Genomic DNA, 18,020 nt, shown 5'->3' on the forward strand with positions numbered 1-18,020 from the left:
AGGAGCAGTGAAATTCGTAGAAATTATGATTAAGTATCTTGCTAAATTTGACAAGATAGGGACAAATTAGCAAAACTTCAGAAGAGAAAAGTCAACCACCCTAATGTACTGCAATTTTTACATATACCAACAAAAAATACATGGAATGTGTACTACAGATTATCTTTCAGAAAGCTTTTGAAATAATTTATTTTAAGAAATCCTCTACTGAGGAAGCTATGAGCGTGTCTACACTATGCAGTGTGTATATTGTAATATATTATTATATATTATAATATGTTATATAGCATCGTGTGACACATTCTCTGTTTAGAGCTGCACCAGCTCTCTGGACTCACAAGCATTATTACCATGCCTATTCCAATTGGCCCTTCTGAGAGAAAAGTTTTAAAAAACAATACATAATTAACTCATTGACAAAATACATTGTGAAACCAGTAGCTTGTTGAGACTTAGAATTTATAAAAGGATAAAATGTTAGTTGATCTATTAAAAACACATCTAGTTACAATACATTTAAAGAAAATCAAGAAATTAATCATGGATTCTAAAGTCCTAAGCTTCATGGCAGTTGCCAACCACTAAGAAATGAACTTAAGAATTATATCCTTTAAGAAGAATAATTGTTCCTTGCCAGAGTTCTGGCATCGTCTACAGGCACTGGTAATAGTCTTCGCAGGAAACCAGACACTAAGCTATACTGACCACTATTTTGTAAATAGACAGTCCCACACCACTAAATAAATGTGCAATTTTATGGTAAAGGGAACTAAATTATTTAATAATATTATTAAGCTCAGGAAATAAGTCTGTCATTCTCAACAACAGGGTTGGCACATGGTACTTTAAGGTCCATGATCTACTCTTTTTTTTCTTTTGATTTTAAGATACTTCTCCATATTCAGGTAACAGACTTTATGCCAAAATTTTACAAAATCCAAAGCAATTTAATATGAACTATCCCTTGTCATCTGTTGATTAATAGAGCACTGCAAAGCTGTTATGTAGCAGAAGAATTCTGCCCTGAGTTGTCACTACTTGAAGGTCTTACTCTACCACACTATTAATGAATTGAGGATTGAGGCATGGTAAACTATTTTCTGCATTTCAAATTGGAGTAAGTGATTCTGTAGCCCCTTAAATTCTATCAATTTAAGATATACATAAAGGGACTAGTGGAAGAAAAAAAAAAAAAAGATACTTTTAAAGCATGTTCCTCTGGAGTGAGAAGCCTTGTGAAATTGGTATTAATCTCCTTTTTCAGGATATTAACACTTTTATTGCAACATGACAATGATTAAGCATTCATTAAACAAGTAAGAAAAAAGAAAGAACAAACCAAAAAACCAAAACAGATATTTTTACAGCAACACACGTGGTGAAATAGTCCAAAATGCTCAAAACTGGGAGAGGAGATTACACTATATAAAAGCAGAGTTGTACTGAAAACGGATGTCTTTCTACCACAAGTCTGTAAAGTGAATTTCATGCCACTGTCATACCCTTTCTTTTTAAATATTTGAAATTGAGGGGTAGAAGCAAAACTGTAGATGATGGATTAGGAAGACCTGAGAAACAATGGCATAAGATTTCTTAAGTGTCCAAGTGCTATCAGAAACTACATACCATTTTATGTAATGAATTGGTCATGTGGCGCTCTGGCAGAGATTTAGGCAACTAGATCTATTTTCTTGAACTGTTACATTATTAGGAAACTAATTTCTGTAAGTAGATTATAATCCTTTACATATCATTAACATGGCTTAATGAAAAACAGAGAAATGGATGCTTTCTTTTTTTTTGTGTTTTTTTCCCTGCTTATTCTCACTGTTCTGTTAAACCTCTGTATTTCCAAAGCATCCTTTACTTTACTGTTCAACATTTCTGTGAAAGACTCGTCAGGAAGATTCTAAGTGTGCACTTGGCGTTTTGCCATGATTTTTCAGAGGACTAAGACTAGCCCTATGTACCATTACACAGATGTAATAAATGTCATTGCTACTAATGGGCTTTCCTTCACTATACTGAACTAACACAGAAAGTCTAAGTAAATGCAAATTGTTCTTACATGCAATAATTCTGATAAAAGAAAAGGACCATAATGGCTTTTTGAAGATCATGCTATTGTAGAGGGTGCCCTCATTAGATTCCTGAGTAATAATATTCCTTTGCACTTCATCAAATGTGAATGCATGTAATTAATTCCGCTTTCATAATCTCAGTCTCTGTCATTATCATGATCATAATAAGATCGACAAGTAAAAATTACACTATAACCAAGGTTTCAGATTTTCACAAACCTGATTGAACACTTTTGCACAAGATTGTCTGTACACCTGGAAAGGGTTGAAGACAGGCTGCTCTTCTCTGCCCTTCAGTGTCAAAGGCAGGCATTGACTGGCGGTAACACCGTCTTCAGAAGAATTCTCACAAGACAGCTGCTCTTTCAAATATTCCTTTTAGAAGAAAAAACAACGACAAAACAGTATGTGCCACCTAGCTTTCTAAGTGAAATTTGCTTAAATTTCAAGCATAAGTTTACAGTGTGCTTGATAGAAGTTCCTTATATTATAAGGAATAAGTAATCACTTACAAAATAGAAACCTCTTTAAGAGCAACACCATTTTACAACAAACAATAAATAACCTCCATGAACATCCATCCAACTGAAGCAAATCAGAATAATCTAAGCTATTGTTTTGAAATTGTCATCAAATTATATGTATCAGTTCTCATCTAATATATATGTATGTGGAAGTGAAAAACAAATGTTTTCTATGAGCTGTTCTAATGTATGACTGCTATTATATGATTTATTTTACATGATAAAGTATACACGAATATTTAAAGTTATTTTTTGGACAGCATTGAATAGTTACTACATGACCATAAATTAATTGTTTGATGAACGTGTTCAAACCAGTTGTTCAAACACAGGAAATAAATATTCTCTCACTCTTCAAAGTTATTTTTAATTGTTTAAGCATTCAAAGACTAGAAGTCATCTATGATTTACATGGCAATTTTAGAAACTATACCGTAACAGACACATGATTATTTTGGCCACAATCTTTTCTGTTTTCACTTCTTAAACTACTATGTAAATAAATCATCATTGCATGCCAATAAAGTGTTTTGATTAAATAGAGCCATTTTATGAAGAGCTAGATAATGAAACACTTACAGATCTATTTGCTGGAAGGACTACTGTGATTGAACAGTTTATTGTTATTAAAATGAAGCCCATAATGATAGGATTGCCATAACATTGAGCAAGTACTCAAGGTGAGTCTTCGTTAAGATGGGTGGATGCAAATGCTCCTCTTACTTTGCAGTACTACTGAGATCATAAAAATTTTCAGACGCAGGTGAGGGAACTTGTAAACTACCTGCCAAAGCACCTTGTACTCCTCAGTGGGTCTTTCTAAAAGAATAATTTCATCATCAGTTTAAACTGATCCAACTGTGGTCTGGCCTGAAAGGCACAACTTCCCTCCCAATCCACATAGACTGTAGCTGTTTCTCCCTTGTGTTGGCACTAGCATATGTTGTGAAATCAGCCAGAAAAAAGAAAGGTTTCAGCCAGACAAACAAGCCACATGATTTTGTGTACTAGTACAAAGGGGGGCCTAGGAGTGGGAAAGCACACGGGCAAGAGAAAGAGCAGGACTGTCTCTTTCTGCTGGTTGCAGCCAGTTGTCCGGACTGGTTAAGACAATCATGAAATCATCTAAGTGTATTTAAAAAAAAAAAAATGTTGGAGCTTTTTTGCGTTAAGACAAAAGCATAACCCAGCTGCTGAAAATACACCCTAAGCCTTTTACCTATTTTTTCTCAGCCTACAAAAATGTCTGTTTTTTTTCCCAGTCGTTCATGACTTCATGCCACAACAAAGATTTTAAAGTTGTGGTGAAGGGGGTTATTTAAAAGCTATTTCTATACATTTAACAATTTTTCGTAAATGTACTGCCTTCCATGCACACATTTTCACAAAATCTGTAGACAGCTCTAAAGCAATCCAGCCCTCTGGGTGTCACAGAGCCAGCAGAAGCAGATTCTGTTGGTTTTCCAGTAGAGATACTGGAAATTGCTGTCCATGCTTGCTACGATTTGAACATTCCAAGTGGTATACAGCTCACCTCCCCGTACAGGCATTTTTCAGTCTTTGGAATACTGTGGATTTATGTTCTGACAAAGAGACTGATTCAACAGTGGTAAATGAACTCTTTAGTATAGTACATATTGTAGACCCTGAAAGGGTCATGTTTCAGAAATGTGAAAATAAAGAGAAATGAAATCACGTTTGTAAACATGTGAGCTATATCCTCACTATCAGTGACTGGGCATGAAACCAAGTAGACAGAATATTATTGAGCCTCACATCTCAGGAGAGTTGGTTTCTCGTTGGTAGCCATTAGTCAAAAACGCTTTTAAAAATTATTATTCTTTTTGATAAATACGTGAAGGACTGTAGGCTGTTTTGAGTTCTACAATATCTATTATAGATCTTTATAACATCATAGTTCTATTTCCAAATACGGCTTCCAAGAATCTATATCCCTTTTCCCCTGCTTTTCTAAGGAAAATTATTGAGAACAACAATTTTCTGTCTCATAATTTTGTTCCTATTCACACACAATTATTAAGCAGCGTAGCATAAAGAACTCCAAACTAATTTTAAGAACACAGTTCCTTGGTAGTCCAAGGAGTCTCCAAACAAAAGGATGGACCTTTGAACAGACAATCAAGTCTATTTCTTGGTAGTCAGGCACATTAAACATAATCTAAGTTATGAAAAATAATATTGAAAGGTGCATTATCATAATATCATGCTAAGCATTAAAATGTTTTGTAATTGTTTCAGAGGCAATTTGAAGTAACACGGTTAAGTCCTTCTGTGAGTCAAGCCGGTCAGGATTTTTTTTCTTCTTTTTTTTAAAAACAAGAGAGTTTTTTCCACTGAGAAATGTTCTATATTTAACAAAGCGCTTACTAGCTGCAGAAATTCAAGGAGAGACACCTGGGATGTGGAAAGTCAGGCTAAAGTCCCTCTTCCACCTAATTCTCTCAGCCTCTTACCTCCTATTGGAGCTGCTCCACTTTGTATAAATAACCAAATACTCACAGGAGTTGAATCTTGGATCAGGGTCTCCAGAACCCAATATGGGCATTCTACCCCTTCAGCTAGAGTATGATTCTATTTTTGACCCTAGAAGTTACAGAATGGATTTTTACAGCAATTTCTACAAGGCAAAACAATTGCAACAGGGGAAAAGGACAAAGTTCTATGCTGGTAGCTAACGGTCTAGTGGTTTGGGGAGTTTTTTCGGATGTGGGAGATGCAGATTCAATTCCCTGGTCTAAATCAGGCAGAATAAAGATTTGAGCCTGCATATCCTGTCCCCTAGGTGACTGCCCTAACTACCGGATTATATGCTATTTTTGGAGGTCTTGCTCATCATCTTTTCCTCACTCTGTTATACTTAGAGTAATCCTGAATGTGCTCCAGGTGAAAAGGTTTTGTTTGAATTGTATTACAGTAATAATTTTCACTTCACTTCCTGAACCATTTCATTGTTTGAGATGAAACTTGAAAAGATTCTGTATTGTATTAATATTAGGTTGCCATCTCCACATACATGCTTACATTGCTTCTAAAGGTTCGAAATGCAGATGCATAAAGGTTGCTTTTAAGCCTATACTTAGGAACTAAACAGTTGATCTGATTTTTCAGAAGCACAGTGCCAGTACTGAGCTGCTCTCTATTGCCTTCATACAGACATAGCTGCCTAACTGGGTTTTTTTTTGCTATCAAATTTTTTTAAAAGAAAAATCTTGGCCTATGCCTATATTTGCATTATTTTGCATTTTATTATAAACACTTCTGTACACTTGCAATGATCTTAACAGCACCTGCTTATGCATTCAAGGAATAGTAATTTAGCAATTAAAGCTAATAAACAGAACTTTCTTAATTAAGCTGTGTAGATCTGTGTTATCATACAATTTAAGCAAACCTGTGTTTATTTCAGTGTATAAAATCAGAATGCTTTTGGTAACTTGGGGCAATTTAGTAAAGCCTTAGAAATAATGAGATAATTCTTTTACATTGCCCAAATTCCATGTGCAGCAAACAAATCTGAATTTGTTTACTATAATTTCAAAAGCACTGTAACTGAACAGTTATCTAGAGTAGGTAAGGTTTTCATGTGGATGCATTTACTTCCTCAGTATAGCCATAGGGTTGGTTTGTTTGTTTTTTAAATCAGGAGAATTGATTTACCACATTTAATTTTACTTCCTGAAACAGTCAATTTTTCAATAGTCTTGCTGATTTTTTTTTTTTTTTAGTTTTTTTTACTGTGTTCAAACTCCTAAAATGTGTCTATGGTCTACAATATGAATCTGAAGGAACTTTATGAACCATACTACTGTTTAAGTACATAAATAAAATCTACATTGTTTCCCATAAAGTAATCTTTTCTGTACAAATGCAGAAAAGCCTAAACTGAATGGATTCTATTACAATACAATATAGGATTTCATATTGACTTTAAGAAGCATTATCACCTCCTTGACTAACCCTTAGCTGCCAGCAGACGCTGCCTCAGGCCAGTACACACCTAATTGCTCGGTAAAAAGGCCGTTTCCCTACCTCATTGAGCTGGATGATGTGATAAATTTGCCTCAGGTACTCGCTGCCACCTGGTTTGTGGCAGATATCCAGGACCATCATGTTTATTTTCTGCTCAGTGAATCCAAGTGCAATACCTCCTTCCTCTAACGTTGCACTTTCTACTGTGACTGAGGCACTAGAATATAGAAAAGATACAACTATTCTTAAGTTAAATTTCTTAAAATCAAAATATTAACACAAAGTCAGCTAAAACTACATGTTACAAAAACTTATAAGATTTGGCTTGCACAAAACAAATGTTGCTGTATGTACATCTCTGAAGCCTTTATAAGCATACATAATAAATGCTAAAAACATTTTTATTATGCAAATTTTAATAATTTTAATCTAAAAGATGAAAACATAAAACATTCTTTACTCTAAGGACATACAAGGAGCAAATATTTTTTTATTTTCTTTTCCACTAGAGAAGTATCTTTGCTACTAGAAATGGCATTTGCATTCTATCTTTTGTACATTTCTCTTTGCCTGTCGCTGCACATATTAAAGTCTAATTAACATGTCAGAAAGGTAGCCATTACTCTAAGTATAGGTTAGAAGTTTTAAATCGAAGCCTTTTTCTTCCCACTGGTATGGTGGTAACCATTTCAAAGGTACCTATTTGCCACTTGTTGCACTTTTTGCCTTGTACTGTTCCTTGTTTTTCTTCTTAAAAGTATTTGTGTGAAACTGCTACAAAAAAATCTGAAGGAGACGGGCCCAAATGACTTGAAAAATATGCATTCAAAACTCTGACCATTGTTAGACTGCTCTCTCTGTATGCAAACATAAGTTACCAGCTCTGTACTTGCTTAGCATTGTACATTGATCAAGTATTAAGAAAAAAAAGTACTAAAACTAATTCTTTTCCTCAAATATTAGAGCTGCAACACAGATGTATGTTGACATCTTGACACAGATGCGTCAAGAACTTGCAAGGACAGACAAGAATATATTATCCCTTCTACAGTCATTAGTGGATTAATTTAAAATCTACCAAAGAAGCATTCTGAATTAAAAAAACCCAATATTTTAATTTTTTAGAAGTAAAACCAAAAAACCCAAAAACACTTTGGTACAGTCAACTGTAAGTTGCAGTTTACTGTTAAAAGTGTGCCATGATTACAAAGTTAGTTCTGCTGAAAGTTGCTGTTTGACCTGCAGGCTCACTTCAATGATACACAGCTGCTGGACATTAAAGCTGGTATTGCTTCCACATGCAGCTTCAGAACGTCCTACAGAGGAAACAGTTTCAAAATATAAACTATAATTTTGTTCTTTGCTGAATGGAAGTAAGTTATACTCTTTTATTATGGTGTTTTTTACAGAAAAGCTTCAAAGAAATTGATCGTTAAAATTAAAGCACACTTAAGGCTGATCTTTCGATGCCACATATAGATACAACCTGAATTTCTTGTCAAACTTCTTAGTGACTGACATTGAAAAAGTTGAGGACCTCTGACAAAGGAGTGTATCAGTGTCAGTGCCCAAACTGTATCCTTTCCTGTCCGTCACTGTGCAGGTGAAGCAGATGATTGGATTCAGTCAGTGCTGTGATTAATGAGTTCCTCTCTGGATTTGGGACTGCCTATCAATCATGTCATTAGGAAGAATGTGCCCTGAAAGAGGCAGACCTCAGCCAAGGAATAACTGCATTCATCTTAATCTGTATATGCACCCAGCCAGCCAAGTCAGGGTCACCATGATGAAAAACAATAATCTTCAACTCGACAAATTACTTTGCAAAGACAGACATTTCTTTTCTTCTCTGGACGCATGTTCTTCAGAATCTAACGTGACTGTTTACAGCTCTGGTGCTACCATAAAGTGAAGGTTACTTTAATGAATAGTAATGCTTTCAGGCAGTACACAAGACAGGCAATGCATACAACTGCCACTTTCTGAACCTTTCATTGAAGATTTTTTCTTTTTAATTCTCCTAAAAACTAAGTTAAATTTGTATGCCACAATGGAAGAACCTATATAATATTTAGATCTTTTACGTAGCTAGCAGTCCTGATTACAATAACATAACACCAAATCAGGCAAGACTTTTGCTTATAAAAATCCAGTGTACTTCAAAGATGTTTCCACAACTGTGTAGGTGAATCCCAAATAAATTTTTGAAATTTATGGTTTTTATTTTCTTCCACACACTGTATCTATTAAAAGTCTTATAAACATTTTTAAATATGAATATATATAAAAATGCATGTGCATACAGCTACCCACAAAGTCCTTTAATTATGAAAATGTTATACAGAACATTATTTTACACCAACTTAGATTTTCAAGTATAAATCACTCTTATTTCAAACAAATCACGTAAACATTACAAGTCTCCTCTTGAAAGATCTGATTTTAGTTTAGTGCTTATGTGACTGTTACTTAGTTTAATTGATATTTGAATTTCAGCTGCAATATTAGTTTTATAATTTGCATTTATAATAATATTTTATCTCTACATTGCATATCTCAGCTCTTTATTAACTAGATTATTTTTTTCCCAGAAATTGACTCATGATATTTGAATATAAAATGGAGAAACAATATTAAAAGTCTTATAAACATTTTTAAATATGAATATATATAAAAATGCATGTGCATACAGCTACCCACAAAGTCCTTTAATTATGAAAATGTTATACAGAACATTATTTTACACCAACTTAGATTTTCAAGTATAATCACTCTTATTTCAAACAAATCACGTAAACATTACAAGTCTCCTCTTGAAAGATCTGATTTTAGTTTAGTGCTTATGTGACTGTTACTTAGTTTAATTGATATTTGAATTTCAGCTGCAATATTAGTTTTATAATTTGCATTTATAATAATATTTTATCTCTACATTGCATATCTCAGCTCTTTATTAACTAGATTATTTTTTTCCCAGAAATTGACTCATGATATTTGAATATAAAATGGAGAAACAACATTTATGCTAGAATTCTATTGCAGAAATCCCACTGAAGTCAGGGGACTTAGTTTCATAACTGCATCATATAACTACTCACTTGGAGAGCAGGTAATGCATTCTTCAGTTTCTTAAACTTAAAATTAGGAGCCCTAGTCACAAACTAGTTCTCACTTTGGTTGACACTGTACACATACAGAAAAGATTTTCCCAGATTCATTTCCCACAGTCTGATACCTGATGGATAATACAGCATTTTTGAGGTATGTTAGAAAAGAAAATAAAGTGGTATATTAATTTAAAATTCTCAGCTTCAGAAGAAGTACAAATACCAAAGTTTTACTTTTTTGAGGTTATCCACAAAATTGTCTTACCCTGCATTTGTATTTTTTAAGAAATACCTATTCTCTCAGTGACATTAGAAATTGTATTATGGAACCATTCTGTTAAGTATCAATTTACACATTATCATTATGGGTTTTTTATTCTATGACTCTTTCAGTCACTGGCATATGGCTTCAATCTTTTAATCACTGGATTAGAGCTTGTAAATTAGTATTAAATGGAAATGTAAAGATTACAAAGGTCAATGTCAACGAGCATTCATGTGACACTATTACTGCTTAGTGCTACTCATGTTGACTGACTACTCGTAGAAACAGGATACTGTCCCTTAAAGCAATGCATGAAAGTCTGTCACCAATAGTGATTCCGACCTACAATCACTATATCCTTTGTTTATATGGACAATTAATGACAGGTTAGCAACGTCTGCAACCTTCAAGAATATTCATTAAAAAAAAAAAGCAATCTTACTTTCAGTAGTCAGCAATTTAATTCAGTAAGTCATGTAACTCCAATAAATGTAATATTGGAAAGCTGATAAATAGTATTTTTACAGAATGGTACATGACTTCAACATTAAAACAGACTGGACTATGAACACATGGACATGTACACAAATCCCTCAAAAATCATTATAAGGATTTAAAACACTCAGACCTTAATGTCAAATCTGCAGGGAAGGTTGATACTTCCTCAGAAAGGCACAGCAGGGTACTCTCCTTGTCCTGTTTTGATATATCCTACTTGCCCTCAGGGTTTATTATGTTTTAAAATGAAGTATGCTTACTTTTTAATCACAGATGAACACTGAAAGCTTTTCATAGTCGTTCTTAATTTAATCACCATAGCAAAATTAACTTACAAATATATTGTGGTGCCTTCTAGTCAGTGTACCTGTTCACATTCTGAAAGATACACCAACTAAATTGTCCACATTTTTGGAACATCATGAAAATATTAAATCTCTGAGTACTATGAAGACACTGTTCTGATGAAACAATCATGGTTTAATGTTTCAACAATGCAATTAAGTTGCAAAAACATGCTATAAAGCCATCAATGTTAGGAACTAATCCATTTCATGTAAGATCACTGATCATCTATTTTTTTTTAAATTGAACAATAGCTATAAACATGCCAATAATCCAGTAAAAAAAAAGAACAAACAACAGCATTTGAAAAATACTATGTTCTTACCAGTCTGTACTCAATTTTCTTGCTTTCAGCAATTGGCTTTCAATCCAGTTTGGTCTTTGCTGTTCAACGCTTTGTATAACCTTCTGGGTCACTTGTTTAGGACCACTTTTCTGTTTTCCCATAATACTTTCTAAGCACACACGAACTAAACTGAGTTTTTCTTTGCTCCATCTGTCAAGTGTTGCACCTGTTAAAAGTTCTGCAGTATTTCCATCCTCAAATATCCGACATATAATTACAATCAAGTTCCAGACAAGCAGACCAGCTTTCTTCAATTCAGCAAAGTTTCGTGACATTTTTCTCTCAGCCAGAAAAAAGAAGTACTTAATTGAGGGAGGCAAACATGCAATCACTGTAGGTAACTTGCTGATTACAATAGATACTGCCTGAGCTGCAAGCCTTGTGAAGCCTTAAAAAAAGAAAGAAAAGAAGATATGATTAACATTAACATTCTAGTTCTATCACAGCATGCTTCTGAATGTTGTATGATAATTTCTAACTTTCTCTTGTACTGAGAATGGGTAAAAAGCTTAAGTACTCAACACTGTAGCTTGACTTCTATTGTGCTTCCTCCACATAAATCCCACAAAATCTAAACAATAACATGAATTGAAAACAGAGAACCTAGAAAATTTAGAATTCAGACTGTGACTCTCTTAACAATTAGTCCTGCTGTGCACATTTATTACAGAATAAATGAAAAAGACAACACCCAGGTATTCTGAACGGTAAAAAAATTGTCTTCAAAATTGTAGTGTAATAGTTTTCCAGCTTCATGAGTGGGGCATTGCACTGTCTCAGGATATTATGTACATTCATAATCTTCAGTTTTCTATCAATCCTTTTCTACATTCAAACCTACAAAACTTCAGTTTATCAACTTGCATATAAGCATGCACACTATATAGCACTGCATTTTAAATATTCCAGATATTAAAAGTAGCTATAGAAGTAGCTATAGAAAACGTGTTGCTCAAAACCCAAGACATATCTAATATGAAAAAATATACCAGAAGATGATCCCCAAAACAGAGTCAAGATTTAAAAAAACATCAAAATAGAACCCACACAAACCAAGAAAACCCCTGACTCATTGCACCTGTATTCTCAGCTTGTTTAAAAAAAGAAAAAGAGCCAGATCTGTTCTAGGTGTCACATAACCAATTTAATTTGTCACTAGGTCTGAGCCTTACCTCTCAGCTTGCATATCAGTTCAGGCTTAGTGATAGCCTAAAATAGCCAAGTTCTAGATTAAAGCGAGATTGCAGTGAGAGTGCAGTGAGCGTGCTACTGCATAAATGTGCCTCAAGATGCTGAAGATAAGATATATGGAAAGAAAGAATAGATTGATGCCCTGGCTTGCCCACAACCTACATATTCCAAACTTCATGCCAGAATATACTACAGTGATTCTATTGTATTGAAAATAATCAGGTAATATTTTGGTGGCAATAAATTTATGGTGAAATGTTTCCAAAAGTTAGCCTTTTGAAATGATGGAGGTTTTAGGCACAGTAGGCTATGAAAGTATATACCAGAAATCATCTTTACATCCAATCACCTTCAAAACATCTCCTATTACATATATTATTTCTCTTTCTTCACTAACTCTTTCAACAACCACACAGTAGCAAATTCCATACCAGTTTCAGTGCTATTCAAACACAAATTGCTGTTGTAAAGTTGGGATGAATAACTTGTTATCATTTCAGAAAACACTGTGTATTTAAATTTAAACAGTCATGACTGAACAGATGATAACTAAAAGAAGAACTGGTTACAGCCATTAAGACAAAAGTATAGACATTATGCTTTATTCTGCCTTGAATCCCACCTTACTACTGCCAGATGCTAAAAACATTTTCAGTACTATTATTATCAGTACTACAATACTGATTATTTTAGAAAGCTTTTTTGTGTATGCATGGGTGTAAGCCTCAAGAAAGAGGTACTGCATTTTAACGCTAAGTACTTTAAAAAAAACAGAGGATGCTTGGACATTGTTCTGTTCATTGTCAAACTGCAATGCTCATGAATTAATTTTAAATTTAATCATGTTAAATTTTGATATGTACTCATTAAAAGGGTAACAAGCGTTTATGACAAATTTATAAAACAGTGTAAATTTCACCCACATTTTCCAGATTCTTTTCTCTTCATTTCCCGAGGCGTGTAATTCCATTCCTTTGGAACCGTTTTCAGTAAACTTTCAGGAACTATTTGCTTGTGCTGGTACGTTCCATAGTTTTCTGTTGCCTCCCATGAATGCATCAAAGAAATTATCTGCTTCACTATACCCTTGACTGAATTAATCAAAGTCAACTTCAAGCATCTGATAACCTCTGGCTCCGACTCACCACAACTGGAAACTTCAGAAGGAAGAATTATTAAATATTCAGTAAGTGTAGTCATTTGTGTAAATCTGTTTCAGAAAGAAGTGTTTCAGAATTCTTATGGAAAGAAAAATAAAAACATTATGATTCATAATAACTTAGACCTATTGCTATGTTACAAATTAAACAATGTAGCATCTTGTACCATCTTAATAAAATACTGACAAAAAATACAATTTAATTTATTTCCTTCATCCTCATTTCTCCATCAATATATTTCGAAAAATTTAATTTAAGGTGACCAATGTCTCCCTTTTTATATGGAGTACATTTAATTACTTATTAGACATCAATGAGGCAAATGGATTTACCTATTTTTTTTTTCTACTTCCTTGTCTTGATAGTCTTATTGAAGTTGCGTTTATTAGATACCCAAACTGTTATACTAGAGAACAGCAAAGGAAAAAAGGATATTTTGGAAACAAATATGCATACAAATAATAGCCATCAACAGAGACATAGCATGTTATCAGAGATTGCATGTTGAAAATAGACCATCCTAAATACAGCTATTGACATTACAACAAGTATCAATCTTCTTCACATTCTTAATACCACAGAGAATTGCAGTTTCTCCATTGCCATGGAGCAGCAGTTGTCAGGCAGAGTGCTGCAGGATGTATCAGAGATGTCTTTTGACATGTTAGGTCCTTTGCTCATACTTTTGCTTGTCCGTACTTTTTGCTGATCTAAGTTTTATTCTTCTCTGCATGGCCTTTCTGAAAGCTTCTATGCAATATCTCTGTATTTCCTTCCTCTTACACCTTAGACTTCTACTTTTTGCAATCCCATTTTTCTCTGAGGAATACCTGAGCATTTTTACCACCATTGTTTTCTATTTCGTGATAGTCGTAATTCTATTTCCCCTCTTACATTCTCCCATTTTCTTCCTTTCTTTTGTTTTGAGCTTTCCTGCATTTTAGCCATCATTTGCAAGATCACCGTTCTAAACCTCACCTCTCTTTTCTAGTTGAATGCTGCTTTTCTTTGGGGGCAGCGTTAGTTGCTCTAATTGTGGGGGCGGCTCTCCCCCACCATGGAAAATTAGGAGCCTGTCTGCCTGTTGACAGCAGAGTCTATATGCCCATCAGACTACACCTCCCTCAATAGGAGTCCTTCCTTTTCTTTTTCCATTCTCCTTTAATTTTTTCTTACTTTTAAATCGTGGCAAAGGTCTGGAGCTATTAAATGTACAGAGACAAAGAACCTCTATTGGTAGAAAGCTACAGAAACTATCTGCTGCCAGCCTGCTGGTAAGACAGACACTTAAAGAAATCAGAATCCTGGTTGACCACAGCGGTCCGTAACCTCTGCTTTCTTCAAAATTTTCACCATTCCTATGGTGACCTGATTGCTCAAAACACTTCAGTTAAACTATAATTTTGAAGTAAGCTACCATCATTTAATCTGATTTATTAAAGTAAAAACAATATGCACTACATGTCTGAAAACTGACAAGGTTTAACATCAGATTTTAAATACTTATTACTCAATTAAATACCTGTCATGTTGTATAAGCAATTCCACAACTGCTCTTTTTCCATGTAAGTCTCAAAAGCAATGCCAAGAGATTTGGGTGATAAAGTGCAGTAAGACAATATTGTGAAGATTGTTTCAATCAGAGTAGGCTGTTTGTTATTTATTTGTTCTAAGAGAGAACATTGTTCATCATGATTCAATACTGCATTTCCTTCAAAATAAACAAAAACATGGTTACAATAATTTCCAAGTAATTCAAGTTCACAGTAACAGATAGTATTAATCAAAACAATCTGCAAACTGTATCTGAATAATATTTCAAACAATAATAATACTTATAGATACTGAAATCTGATCTTCCTCTGCATAATGACATTTGACTGGCTTCCTGAATTATATGTAGCCGTTAAAAAAAGACTCAAGCATGTTTACAAACTATGGAACATGCCTATTTAATTCAAAATGCACTCAGTATATAATTGGAATTTGATTATTTACTAAATATTTATCAGAAGTAAGTTCTACTACTTCTGTAGAATCACAGTCAAAAAGTTATTACTGCTTAGTTCCTCTTACCAATATATTAGTTATGTGAAATAATAGAACTCTACTTAGTTATATAAAACAAAATAAAGTAGCAGCTGCATACTCCCCAAAATGGGTTGGCTTCGTTTTTCAGTACAAGATGAAACTGAGAAATCAGTTCCACAAAACAAAATCTAAGCCCTGCTAAAATACAGATACTGCTGTTTTTAAAGACAACTAGTGATTTTCATAGAGTTGAGTGGTAACAGCTTACGTAACATGTATTTCTCAATGTTTTTCATAATCATTATAAAACATTCTCCCAGCCAAAAGATAATGATGTGCTTAAACCTCTTTGAACCAATGCAACTCAGTGGCTTTGACTTGTGCTAATGTCAAAGACCTCAGCTTCCCACATACTTGTGGAATATGGTTTTGATGTTAACAGTCGTAACAAATTACCAGAGCCAGAACCAATTAAGCACTTTTAATTTAAATTTCTAGTTCGCAAAACTGAAAGTTTCTGTAAAACTGATTTAGATAAAATTATACTTGAAAATATCATTGTTTTATGCCAGTTTGGCTGCCCTTATCTTTAGCAACCTGTGCAGGAGAAAAATGGGAGAGACCAAATTTCTAGGCTGCATTTTTCTAGTGGTTCAAACAGCCTTCAAAATCTACCACAGTGGAAAATTGCTGCTTTCCACCCAGCTCTGAATGACTTGAGAATGTTGTAAAATTCAAAAATGTCATTTGACTCTCCTCTGAATTCCTACAATCTGATTCACAAATTATTGTAAACCATTCAGTCTGGGTAGTGTGCAACCTTAGTAGAAACAGCCCATAGGATGTAGAAAGCTGAAAAACAAGACCAGTGATTTCATAACCAACAAGCTGTGTTTTTTCTTCCCAAGGCAGGAGACAGATCAGCAATAAGAATTTTTTTTAGTCAGCTTTTTTTCCTATGAGTTGAGTGAGCTGGCATATTTTGCTGAGACACTTTGCAATGCCAGATGCTTCTGAGTGAAGAATCAAATGGATTCCACTAATTCACTCAAACCAGCAATATGCTGTCTAATATGGGTATGACAAAGAAAGAACCAAGAAAGCAGAAAAAGCAGTTCAAAAAGGAAAAACTAGAGGTATTCAAATTGTGAGATGAAAATTTGAATTGAACTTTGATTATATTACTGTAAGTATTTCTTTAAAATTAATTTAACCAAATTCTAGGGAGAAGGGTTTGCTGAGATTTTAAATACTACGTAAACCATCTTTGCAGAACATGATATGAAACTGCTTTATTTAAAGGGGCTTATGACTTGAAATCGAGTCTAAATTTGCTTTATGATCATGCCACATGGAAAGTTTGAGTCACAACTTATTAATAACTTTTCTGATTATCTTAGTGCTACCAATGAATCTAGATAAATGGAAAGAAGTATAAAAGAATTCTGTAGGGGGTTATACATATATCTTCTTATAACTAGTGTATAATATAAGTCTTAAGCAAAGATCTTCAGGAATCCACTGGGAAACCATTTTGAGGCTAAACATAACAAGACATGTAAGCTTTCATCAGCTCTTTCTTGTTTTACCCTCAAGTATATGTTGCCCTTGTTATAAGAATATCTGACCCTTCAAAGCTCAGGTTGAAATGAGTTTTCTGACTGATAAACTGGCATGGATCATAGAATCATAGAATAATTTGGGTTGGAAGGGACCTTAAAGGATAATGTCAGTTGGTTGAAAGGTTTAGCTAGTTGATCAGTATAGCTGGTTAAATATTATGAATTAGAAGTCTACAGAAAGATATGTAGATTTCTCTTGCCTTAGAATTTTTCTTCAACATTTATTAGCTCACCTGTCATAACATTAAATATTCATCTTAGTTTGAACTCCAATGCAGTCTTCTTGTTAATCATCACATAAGAACAGTATTTATATGATAGGCACCATACTTATTGCCCTCTATCTATGTATTTCTCTTTTTTCCACTCACTGCATTGGTATATCAAAAGCTAATCTGTGAAGGGAATCTAAAGCTCCTATAGGTAGCTCAAAGGAGATGCTTCTTTTTCATTTTAGCAGGACTCACATCTGTACATAAAAATGGCTATACACTTATCTTAGGTACCTGTTAAAGAAAACCTGCTATTTGTTATTTCCATATAGCATAATGTTCCATATGCACAGAGGATGCCAAAATATATAAAAATATTAATATTATTAATAAATATCTTTATTAAAATATGTATCTAGTGACTAACAGCTATGCCCTAATCAGTCACAATGAATCATTCTTCCTATGACAAAATAATGTACTTAACCTCCTGGGATAGCACCATATATTTTAAAAACATATCTTCAGAGAGGCAGACTTACAAGTGTAATTTATCCATATTTCTTTCTTACTGAGAGAAAATACCTCCCAATGACTTGCTGACATTATCACACTCATCCAACTCTTATCTGGTACTGGTTTAGCCAT

The 18,020-nt window shown here is 33.9% G+C and overlaps 1 protein-coding gene across 1 annotated transcript in view; it reads right to left on the minus strand.

Moving 5' to 3' along the window:
- LOC103922219 (uncharacterized protein KIAA0825-like) overlaps positions 1–18,020 on the minus strand; it is a 161,387-nt gene that overhangs the window by 114,652 nt on the left and 28,715 nt on the right. The window contains exons 4-8 of the mRNA XM_009330316.1: positions 15,030–15,176; positions 13,271–13,504; positions 11,136–11,544; positions 6,656–6,812; positions 2,297–2,456 (exon numbers count right to left, since the gene is read on the minus strand). Of these exons, the coding sequence (XP_009328591.1) occupies positions 2,297–2,456; positions 6,656–6,812; positions 11,136–11,544; positions 13,271–13,504; positions 15,030–15,176 (1,107 nt within the window). The remainder of the gene's footprint in view (positions 1–2,296; positions 2,457–6,655; positions 6,813–11,135; positions 11,545–13,270; positions 13,505–15,029; positions 15,177–18,020) is intronic.

This window comes from Pygoscelis adeliae, unplaced genomic scaffold, assembly GCF_000699105.1.
Source record: "Pygoscelis adeliae isolate BGI_AS28 unplaced genomic scaffold, ASM69910v1 Scaffold178, whole genome shotgun sequence".
Lineage (NCBI taxonomy): Eukaryota > Metazoa > Chordata > Aves > Sphenisciformes > Spheniscidae > Pygoscelis > Pygoscelis adeliae.